The 12,515-nt window shown below is 35.7% G+C and overlaps 1 protein-coding gene across 1 annotated transcript in view; it reads left to right on the top strand.

Moving 5' to 3' along the window:
* Positions 1–7,080, top strand: part of LOC126184320 (trypsin-1-like) — a 172,512-nt gene extending 165,432 nt beyond the window's left edge. The window contains exon 7 of the mRNA XM_049926696.1: positions 6,895–7,080. Within this exon, the coding sequence (XP_049782653.1) occupies positions 6,895–7,080 (186 nt within the window). The remainder of the gene's footprint in view (positions 1–6,894) is intronic.
* The last annotated feature ends 5,435 nt before the right edge of the window (positions 7,081–12,515 follow it).

Below are 12,515 nucleotides of genomic sequence, written 5' to 3'. Positions count from 1 at the left end.
TTCACAGTTGGATGATGCCTGATAGTTTAATACATATCTCTTTTCTATAGACACCCTTTGTTTTCTGTCAGAGATGTATTATTTGAACCATTTTGCAGCATTTCTTGTTACACCATAAGATTCTAATTTACTTAAAACGATATTGTGGTTTACACAGCCAAATTCGCTTGACAGATCACAAAATATACCAGTACTCTGCAGTTTATTGTCTAATGAATTAAGTACATTCATACTGTATATTTTGATAGCCTCTTCAGTATTGGAACCGTTTACAAATCTGAATTGTGACTTGGATAATATTTTATTTGTGGTCAGGTGGTTAAGAAGATGATATTTTCTAAAAGTTTTGAGAATGTTGGCAAAAGTGAAATTGGACAGAAGTTTTATGTCATTTCTTTATCTTCTTTCTTATACGAAGGCTGAACTTCAGCATATTTCAACCATTCAGGAAATGTTCCACTGATAAAAGACTGGTTACACAAATAACTTAAAATGTCACTAACCTCAGAGGTACACTGTTTAGTCAGCTTTCTTGATATATTATCATAGCCACTAGAATTTTTTTGATTTTAAGGATTTTATGGTAGACATTACTTTTATTGGTTTTGTGAGGCTTGTACTGATATTATTATAGTTATTTGTTGTGACTGTCTCATATATTCCACGGCAGCATCTAATGAACCTGACAACCTCATCTTTTCAGTAACAGTTATCAAGTACATATTGAAAAGCTTATCAACACTGCACCCATCTGCTACCCATGTATCATTTACTATTAATGCTATGTGCTTGTTTTTATCTGTGGCTCTACCAGTCTTTTCCTTCATGGTGTCTTATATTGTCCTTATTTTGTTATGTGGTGCAACTATCCTTTCCTGTTAATGCATTTGCTTTGGTGTCCATATTGCTATCTTCAATATTTTGCAGTATGTTTTGTAATCATCTATAGCTGTTTCTAACTGATACATATAGTTTCCTTCTTGTCTTACAGGATACCTTTATTCCTTGAGTAATCTATGGAATTTTTACAGCCTTCGGTCTAATCTGGGTTAGTTTTAGGGGAAAACAGCTTTCAAATAAGTTAAGGGCATTATTAATAAAAGTGTTGTACTTCTCATTCATGCTATGAGAATTGTACACATCACTCCAATTCATGTCTTTGAGGAGTTTCTTCAGACAATCAATTTTTGGGTTGCTGACTACACTTTTGAACTCAGATTTTGTAGATATTCTATCCTGATCAGTATTAACATTTAGCAAAACTGTATGTATGGTCTGAGAGGCTATTTCTTATTGGATTTATAATTTTGTTCATTAGACATTTATATAAAGATACTATCAATGGCTGTCTTTGAGCCCTTAGCTGTTCTCCGGAAAGGTCTGTCAACTGAACAAGCAATATATGCTTTTATAGATAAGGTTTTGGAATCTCTAAATGAGAAAATGGTGACAACAGGGTTATTTTGTGATTTATGTAAAGCCTTTGACGCTGTGAACCACCAAATACTGTTACTGAAGGCAGACCATCTAGGAATAAGTGGTGTAGCAAATAACTGGCTTCAGTCATACCTGACAGAGAGGAAACAGAAAGTAGTCTTAGATAAGTCAGACAATTTGTGTGGTGGAATGATTTCATCGGAATGGAGAGACATAAATTGTGGAGTTCCACAGGGCTCTATTCTTGGTCCTTTACTGTTCCTGTTATTTATAAATGATTTACCTTATTCTTCAATGATTCAGTGCAATTTTACCATCTTTGCAGATGATACTAACATAATGGTTAATGGTCTTAAATGTGAAAATGTTCAAGAGTCTGTTAATACTATTCTTATAGATTTAATGAAATGGTTTACTGCAAATGGTCTTTCACTTAACCTGAGTAAGACTAATTATATTCAGTTCACCCCAACTGCCAAAACTGAGGAAGAAATGACTGTTAAATATGCCACACAGGTCATAGAAAGAGTGGAAGTAACAAAGTTTCTAGGCGTGAAGATTGACTGTAGAGTAAACTGGTCCCATCACATTTTAGATCTTTACAAGAGACTCAGCTCTTCAGTTTTTGCAATGCGAATCATCTCTGTCAGTGCAAACTTAAGCATTAAAAAAGCTGCATACTATGGTTACTTCCATTCTTTGATGGCATATGGAATTATTTTCTGGGGAAATCAACCTCTTGCAAAGAAAATATTCATTGCTCAGAAGCGTGTTGTAAGAGTGATGTCTGGTGTAGATCCTAGATGCAGCTGCAGAAGCCTATTCCGGAATCTGGGAATTCTTACAACTACTTCTCAATATATATACTCACTTATGTGTTTCATAAGTAAAAACACTGATTTATACAAATGTAACAGTGAATACCATCAGTATAACACAAGGAGTAAACATGATTTCCACACTGAAGGTAAAAATTTGAAGATTGTGCAGAAGGGTGTACAGTCCTCTGGTATAAAGATATTTAATGCTCTTCCTCCAGAAATCAAATGTGAAATTGCCAACAAATCTACATTTAAAGAGCTTCTGAGGCAATTTCTTTTAGCCATGTCATTTTACAGTTTGGAAGAGTTTATGAAACACAGTCAGAAACGGCCTTAAAATAAGATGTATTATCATATAAATTGAACATTAAGCTGAACATTCTTGTCACATATGTAACTCTTTTAGTGTTAACTGCTTATATTTAACAGTCTGGGTTGTATGACCTTTTCAGGTTTAATTCACTTTGTTTTATACCTGTAATCTGTAGGTCTAAGGATTCTCATTCCATTATATTGTGTTATGGATCATTGTAGTGGTTAAGTAACTTTATATTCTTTACCTGTAAACATAGTGTACAAGTACTTGTCATTGACAATGTAAAAATTGACACACACTACATCCATGTGAAATTGTCACAGTTGGATCCATGGTGTAAGAAATAAATAAATAAATAAATAAAAATAGTTAGAAAGTTAACAGTATGAATTAAGTTGAATGACAATGCTACTGACTGCAATAGGTGCTTACCTGAAGAGTTTTCAAGAAAATCTATATTGAAATCACAAGAAATCACTAATTCTTTCTTTTTCACTGTTAAATAGGCCAATAGAGCTTCAGACTGATTTATGAACAGATTAAAATTACGTGCTGTTAGTCAGTATACTCTTATTATGAATGAGATATGAAATTCTACTTCTGTTACACACGCTTCCATATGCTGCTTTAGGCAAAATTTATGAATGTCTATGTTATTAAATTTATGTAAATTCATGATTAGTGTGGCAATTCCTCCATCCTTCATTTCTGCTCTATAGAAGTGAGAAGTTAACCTAAATCCTACAACACGTGACACATCTATACCAGTGGTCACATGATGTTCAGAATGGTAGATTATGCCGACTGGTTTGGATGATTAATTCATCAATGCAGATAGGTAGTTCATTAATTTTACTTCTTAGCCATCATATTTTTAATGCATTGGAGATAGTTGGCATTTCATGTTGACTGAGATAAGACTGGGTGGAAATCAAATTTCTGCTATTGGTAATATTTTTTAACAAACAACTGTGTTTGCTGACCCAACGTGCCAGAATTATGCTGTTTAGTTTCTTTCTCAAACTGAAGGTTCATTTCAATCCTGATTTCTCTTAGAATTTGACTTCTTGCTGTCCTACCTATCCTAAAAAAGGTGCTACCACAATGTACCATGCACTCTTTCACTCCGTACTTAACTACGGAATCATCTTCTGGGGCCAAAATTCTGAATCAATTAAGATATTCAAACTGCAAAAGAAGGTAGTCAGAACAATTATGTTCAAAAAACAAAGAGACACTAGTAAACCATTATTTAAGAAACTAAATATTTTGCCCCTCCCATGCCAATACATACTAGAATTATTATTCTTTACAAAAAAAAGTATCAACAAAATTAGTAAAAATATGGACTACCACGATTATGACACAAGATCAAAAACCTCTCTAAGAATACTTCCCCACTCAACAAAACTGTACAGTGATGGTGTCAAGTGCATGGGAATAAAATTATATAATCATCTTCCAACTTTTATACAAGAAATCCAAGAAATAAATAAATTCAAACAGACAGTGAAATCTCTTTTATTAAAAGAATGCTTTTATACCATCCAGGAATATTTGGAATCAAAATTGTCTTAGTGCATGATAAAGTATCAAAGCGGAATGTTGTTAAGTCAGTTTTGTCACATCATGTAACAAATCTCTGTAAAGCTGCAACTTTAAGTAACATAATTTTGTAGGTAATGTAAAATAATCTTTCCTCTGTATTCATGTTTACTATTATAGACTCCTGTAATCTGTATATTTGTATTGACTTATCCCATATCAGTTGTACAAGCCATTGTACTGATTTGATCCATGGGACAAATAATAAATAAATAAATAAATAAATAAATAAATAAATAAATAAATAAATCTGTAACCACTGTAATTTTGAGGTGCAGGGCCAAGAGTGGTTTCTCAGTCTTGTGGCAATATATTCTGCGTGTATAATTTTTCAGTGATGGAGGACCTTTAGCCATTACAAGATGCAACATATTTAAGGTTTTCTATTTCCTTTGTAGTAAATTCTATGCTACATGGAATTTCAGTGATGTGCCGTATCATAGGTCTAAATTAGCTCATTGTGTACTTATACAGATGACACATTGTAGTGGGTATAACTGAGTCACTTGTAGAAGGTTTGTGATAAATGTCAGATCTGATGACATTAGTAGTGAGACAAAGCTGCAAATCTTCAAAGTTCAGAATACTGTTGGTATCCATGACTTCATGTGTAAGATCATTTTGCTATGACAGTTGTTAAACTCTTTGACAATAAGTGTAATATTCGATCCTTCACTATTGAAAACAATTTTTATGTCATCAACATATAACCCATAAAAGCAGATTTTTCTCAAAATTGTGGAGACCTGGGTGAAATAGTCACATTCCAAGAAATTCTTGAATGTATCAGCAAAAAACCATGCATGAAGAGATCGAAATTGTTAAATGTTCACACGCAAAGAAGGACATGTTACTCAATGATCAGCTATCTGTCAAAAATTAGGTTTTCTATGACTGCATGTTTCACATTTTTGAACACTATATTAGTTTTTAGATTTTTATTACCAGGGTCTACGTTGCTTGTCATGTGTATGCAAATTTATTTTATCTTTTTAGCATTGTTACCTTTTAGTCATATATTTGTAGACTAATCTTTATTTTATTGCTCTACATGTTTTACTACATTATTCTTCTACTTGTTTTTGAGCATAAGGGTTTGCTATGTCTTTGTACATAGCTTTCAATATAGCATGTCCTGCACTGTGAATATTCCCATGTGCCATGTGTTTTATTTGGTGTCATCACTTCTTTGATGGATACTTTTTTGCAGAAAATTTCTGATTTTTTAAATTGTGAGTTACATTACATTTCTCTATGTAATTTTATGTGGGCAGTGTTTGAAGCTTGTTTTGCTTTTACAGCAGTCCCAGACAGGACTGTACCATATTAATTATGTCAACCTCCCTTTATATTTTCTGATAAGCTGATGATGCCCTACCTGATCAAAATGCATCATTCTTGACTTAATAAAGAACACTGTGCAACCTATGACTTTTTCTTTTAAATAGTAGCAATAATATGGTTACTGCACACCCACACCAAGATGGAATCGAATAATTTTTACATATTTTTAATTGATTGCATTTTATAACACTTAATGGAAAGTGGCCCTTGAACTGCTCTCTAAAATATTAAAAAGGAGGCTGTGATGTGTCACAAACTGGCTTATGTTAATTTGTATGCCCGAGCCATACTTGAACCTGGGAACTTTGTCTTTTATGAACAAACGCTCTACAAACTGAGTTACCCAAGCATGGCTCACAACCCAGCCACACAGCCTGTTTTCGAAGAGTGCTGGTCCCACTAACTGTGTAGGAGAACGTCTATAAATTATAGTGAAAGAAGACATGCTGTTGTCATTACCATGTTCAATATGTTGTGTCTGTATGTGACAATTTTTCCATCTGTTACATAATTTTTGCAAGTCTGGGTGAGTCTAACTATTTATCTGTCATTACTTCATGTTTGAGACTTTTTGTCTCAGTTTTCTTCACATCCTATGTCTCAGGTTCCATTGTTCTGTGATTTGTGTTGTTGTAGGCACAACTTAAAGCAAAAACGAAGTTACAAATTAAAAGGAAGGTCAGCATTGGCCGTAATATTGATGTTTTATAGATAGCAGAATTGATTTTTGATCACATCGTGATCATCTTCAGTGCTGTACAAATTAAACTCAGACACTGGTATCAAGTTATCAATAACCAAAACTGAGAATTGATCACAATAATTGTTTCTCAGTTTTGGTTATTGATAACTTGATACCAGTGTCTGAGTTTAATTTGTACAGCACTGAAGATGATCACCATGTGATCGAAAACCGATTCTGCTATCAATAAAACATCAATATTATGGCCAACACTGACCTTCCTTTTAAATTAACATATACGGTCATTGTGCACACAGCACTCCATGGAGTCGCCAATCAATGAAGTTACAAATTTTCTCAAATGTGAGCACAAGTATTTGTACAACAAGATAAATTTTCAAATGCTCTAATGAAAAGATGACCAAATTTTCATTCAGTAGAAAAATTTTGTGGCAAGTCTGGTGAGCGGCTGGTCCAATGTGGATTCAAATTTCATATACTAGTACCTTTCATTCATATATGTCATTTGAAACTACATGTCCTCATTGAATTTCCTGAATTCTTCTCTGGTATGACACACCTACTTGAAATCAATTACAATTTTTTTTATTTTTTATAAAGCTCATATCATAATATAATCTTTAACATTTTTTCTTTTATACTGTATTAATATTAATTTTCTTTTCCAGGGTGACTCAGGTGGACCTATGGCCTGCTTGCATTCTGACAGTCGGTATTATCTGTGTGGAGTTGTTAGTTGGGGTGTGGGTTGTGCTAGAAGGCACCTTCCTGGAGTCTACACAGAAGTACCTTGTTTTTCAGAATGGATTAAGTCTGTTTTGTACAATGAAACAGTCAGTAGTACTAAAATTTAGTTATTGTTGTCACTCTTTCTTAATGAATATGTGCAGCTTCTAGTTCTACAGGTCTGTAACAGAGATAGTCATCATCAGATTGTAGCATGCCATTAATAGCTCTGACATTTTCTATTTTGTACCTGACTTGTTTTCATAATACAGAAACTATTTTGGAATCTCCAAAAGCTCAAAATTAAACATGTATATCTGTGTCTGTCAGTGCTGCTCTTTCTGTTACCGCTCCAAAAATTTGTGGTTCACATTAAATATGTAGAACATCATCTCATCTGACACTTCATATTGTGTTAGTATGTTTAAATACTTACTTACTTTCTGTATTAGATGTATCAAAATTTATGACAGGTAAGTGATGTGAATAATACAAAGTTTTTGTGATGCAAATATGTATAAAGTTGGTAGCAGTTTGTTTACCTGTTTCATGGCAGTTGTGTGATTCAGTCATATACTGCACCTAATCCACTGTTCTCAGCCCTCCTGGTAAAAAGTATTGACCAGAAAATTTTGTTAATCATTAATTAATATTTTTTACATTGAGAAAATTAATCTGTTATGGCCACTTTTTCTAATGGCTCAGAGAGAGATTGATTGAATGATTTAGAGAATGTTAGAAAAAACAAATACAGCTGTCACAACTATTACTATTACTATCATGATATACACTGAGTTAATAATTTATTGAAAAAGAAAAATATGATACTGTGTTTTCATTGCTTAATAATGGCATCACAGGAACAAAGTATTAAATATGTGGCGTAAGAATTTACATAAAGGTGTGTCACTGCAACAAAAATGTTCACTATATAGTACATGTATTTGTATGCTTACCATTTTTTTCATGGGTCTAACCCAAGGCATGTTACAATACTTCTTAGAATCCAACCCAGGACATGTTTTTTAAATTACTTAAAAATCTGAAACATTGATCTTTATATATTCAATTGTATTTTTTGCAAGACATGACCTTTTTAGAAGTGGTTTTGTATTAATTAAATCAACAAATTCAGAGCAAGATAGTTCTGAATTGATTTCAACATTTAGCAGATATTTAACTGTAGTTACTGGATGTCCACGCACTTCTGCAGCCCAGATGTTCCCCAGAACTGAATAAACATTCACAACTGGAGTGTATGTCCCAAAGACATCATAAACTCAACCATTTTAGAAATATGGCAGCATGAAATATCAGTCTTTTGAAATGCCTTAAAATTGCTTTCCACTTCTCTTCAACAGTATCTGGTGCTTTTCAGAACATGAACCACAACATGTCCTTTGGTTTTGAATTACTTGATTCAACAATGTACAGGGTGATTATAATTAAAGTTAAACTTTCAAAATGCTGTAGAAATAACACTACTGGTCAGAACGATGTCAAATTACAATGGAATGTTATCGGAGAAGGGGGAAAACGTATGGTACAAGAAAACAAATAGTGTGAAAATTGACCAATAAATGGCACTGTATGTGTCAGAATATGTAAATGGAAACACCTGTCATATCCATGACCCATTGAAGTTAGTGTAAACACACCAGGTACACAGCTTTTCCTCCTTTCGTGTCTGCGACATTCGCCATGACTGTCTCAATGAAGGATCATGCTCTGCTTGTAAAGCTGTATTACAAGAATGATGACTGTGCACACATTACTCTGCAGAAGTTCCAGACACTTAAGGGTTTGGAAAAAGGCATTGGTTTGATGAGAGCCAAGGGTCTGGAGAAAATGATTCAAAAATTCGAAAAGACTGGTTCTTTTGGTGTGCAACCTGCTAGAGGGAGGAAATGAATTGATTCAACATCAGTGGAAGCAGTGGCCACAGCAGTGCAGGAGGAGATGAGTGGTGGTCTACAAATGTGTCATGCACAAGGAATTGCCTGGACATTGGACATAACCGTGAACATGGTGAATAAATCCTATTAAACATCCTTTTTTGCCATCCATTCAAAATTACCCATGTGAACAAGTTACTTCCTGTTGACCTGCCAGTAAGAGAGACCTTTGCTTCAGAATTTCTTGCTTGCATGGAAGTGGACAATGTTTGGCTGTGGAAGATTTTGTGGACAGATGAATCTCACTTCCATCTGACAGGATATGTCAATACACAGAATAGTCAAATATAGGCAAGGAAAAATGCACATGCAAATCAACCAGTATCACTTAATCCTGAAAAGGTCACTGTGTGGTGTGGGTTTACAGCATCATCTATCATAGGGTCATATTTTTTTTTGAAGAGACAGGTGCTTCCAGTCCTGTTACCTGTTCTATCAGTGGTAAGCGCTATGAGTGTCTTTTGCATTACCATGCTATTTCAGCTCTCCAACAGCATGGATGTGTGGATGGGATCTTTTTTATACAAGATGATGCACCTCTGCACATTGCAAATCCAATTAAGCAGCTGCTGAAGCTCCATTTCGGAAATGCTAGAATTATCAGCTGCCAGTTCCTTACAGCCTGGCCCTCCCGATCACTTGATCTTAATCCATGTGACTTCTGGCTGTGGGCCTATCTGAAAGATGTTGTGTTCAGTGTTCCAATTGCAAACTTATCTGCATTCAAGGCATGCATTGCACAACACATTCTGAATGTGACCCCGGAAACACTTTGATCAGTTGTGGAACATGCTGTTCCTCAATTTCAACTTGTTGCGGAAAACGGTGACAGCATGTTCACATTTTTTGTGCCAGTCACATGGATTTCATTTTGATTGATGCTTTTTATGCAGTTTTTTGCCTCAGGACAATTAAAAACTAGTTTTTCCTATCTGATGTGATATGACCTTACCGTGGTGGATGGGCTTACGTAACCAACAGTATCACACCAGTACACCCATGCATACTGAGTAGCACAGTTTGTTTGATGTCAAACGTACACCTAAGGCATTGTTGTATGATTCATTTGTCATTTGTAGTCGACCACTATTAAATTATGATGCTTACAGTGCCATCTATTGCTACATTTTGTAACTGTTTATTTTTCTTCTGCCGTACGTTTTCCCCCTTCTCTGATAATATTCTGTTGAAATTCAACATTATGCTGACCAATGGTGTTATTTCTACAGTGGTTTGAAAGTTTAACTTTAATTATAATCACCCTGTATGGTCTAAATAGGTCATCAGTATTTATGGAATATTTTATAATTTCATTAACAACTTGCGTACTCTCTTCTAAATCAGACCAAGCAATTTCAGTTTGTAAATTTGTCCACTGAAACTTATAAACTTCATCAAAGCTGGTTCTCCTCAGTTCTAAATACTGGATGCTAGAATTATAAAAATTGTCCATGCTCTAGAAGAATTTTGGTTCCTCAACATCATTATTTTCTTTAAGATTGCATAGCAATTCTTTGCCAGGAGATCATATAAAGGTGTGGGTTTTTCTTTCCTGAAGTTGACAAATTCATTCAGAGTATGTCTGAAATGATAATGTTGCTGCAATAGCATTACCTTTCAGTTTTAGGACTATATTATTAAATAACTGTAGAGTACCATACAGTACTGCACCATCCATATTCAGTCAGAAACTTGCAGAGTAGGAAGGAGATTGCAACTCAGCCAGCCGCAGGTCAGGATGGATGTTATGCCATACAAAACACAACACAGCCGTTGTGTGTTCCAATGTGAGCCAGCAAGGTGAGGTGTGGAAATAGTTGACACAGCAACACCTAAGCAGAAGAAGGCAGAAGCCATTCCACACCAGCAACCACCCAAGTGTGTAGTATACATGTCGTAAGGCATAACTAAGCCCAAGGAAGCACAACCTGTGAGCATATAAGTACCTAGCCATCTTTATACTGAAATATTCCTGTGTTAGTATCACATCACTATCATTGTGTGGCTGTGACATTTGGGGTACCATCTGAAATGATGTAGGGTGTGTGCAGTTCGACCTAGTGTCAGGTCAGCCTGCCCTGAGACACCAGACACAGAGCTGCTGCTGCTGCTGCTGCTGCTGCTGCTGATGATGATGATGATGCAGGGCCTTCTGAGCCCTGGGACGTAGCACACCAGCTACAGTACTTCTATAGTGGGCCATGGCCACTGCGGCACTGGAGACATCAGCTGTGCCTCAGCCACCACTGCCTCAGCTGTCAAGTCTAGAGGATATTGCTGATGGATGCAGTGGTGTTATGCCACTGCACTGCCATACCGCATTCTATCAGCATTGCAGGACATCATGCAAACACATGAGGGAGGCAACTGGATGCCTTAGCCACACTGCCACTGTCTGAAATGTTTCCTGGTTGAGGGTTGAAATAAAGGAATTTGAAAGCACAAAACAGATGTACTGACACTGGTGTCTATTTTACTGGTGTCAGGGCATTTATGTAGCATTTCTAATGCAATGTCTGTACCTACAGCTTATGGTATAGTGAGTCCAGAAAATTTAATTGTTGTTGAATGTTAATCCATGGATAACAAACTTGATTGCCATGCTTCTTGTAAGGTGAATTTTGTTACAAGTAAAGTCCGCCCCCTTAGTTTACTGGTTAGCACATCTGAATGCCATGCGGAGGGCATGGGTCTGATTCCTGGCTGGGTTGCATATTTTCTCTGCTCAGGCTCTGGGTGCTGTGTTGTCCTCATCAGCATTTCATCATCATCAACATGCAAGTTGCCCAATGTAGCGTCAATTGAAAAGACTTGAAACTTTGTAGCTGAACTCTCTAGATGAAGCCTCCCGGCCATCAGTGCCATACAATCATTTAATTTCATTTGTTACAAGTAAAATGTCAGTGGATTTGTTGCACTTTAGAGGTATGTGAGTCACCATCGACTAGTACCTGTTAGATGTTCACACTGTAACTTGGAATGAGAGCACTGTGTACAGAATCAGTACCAGTGTTATGTTTCACATATGGACACTGTGACTATATGGCTAGGCAGTATCAAGGGTCAAAATGGTTAGTGACTAGACTAGGTTAAAAAATTTAATTTTGTCTGTCTTGTGGGTATTGGCATTTCAAAATGAGTGTTGAGAAGGATGAGTGTTGGAAAGGACAAAGCTTCTGCAGAGTCAGACACACAAGGTGTGTCAGAACTGGAGGCAGTTTGCATATTATTGGAAAGGTTGGCACATTTGACAGTAATTATTATGGATTTATATGATCTAGTTGAGTCACAGTCAACACAATGAGGTATAGATTTGTCAGCTGCAAGTTTAGTTGTTCCTTTCTCTGGGAAATCAACAGAAGACATGCAAGCATTTTTGGAAGATCTTAAGAATTTGATGAAGATGTAAGGATGATTTGATATGGAACTAAAGAGTAGCAAAATTGAGATTAGCAGGAGAATCAAAAACTGTGTGGGATATACTGAGGCTCTCGAGGGAGCTAGAACATTTGAGGAATTTAAGAAGGGGTTAGTCCAGAGGTACAAGGAGCAGAACAGTGTCAGGAATTTTAGAGAACGGTTGGGCATGGGAACAAAGAAGCATGCAG

Source organism: Schistocerca cancellata, chromosome 4, assembly GCF_023864275.1.
Source record: "Schistocerca cancellata isolate TAMUIC-IGC-003103 chromosome 4, iqSchCanc2.1, whole genome shotgun sequence".
Lineage (NCBI taxonomy): Eukaryota > Metazoa > Arthropoda > Insecta > Orthoptera > Acrididae > Schistocerca > Schistocerca cancellata.
This window is presented reverse-complemented; position numbering and strand designations above follow the sequence as displayed.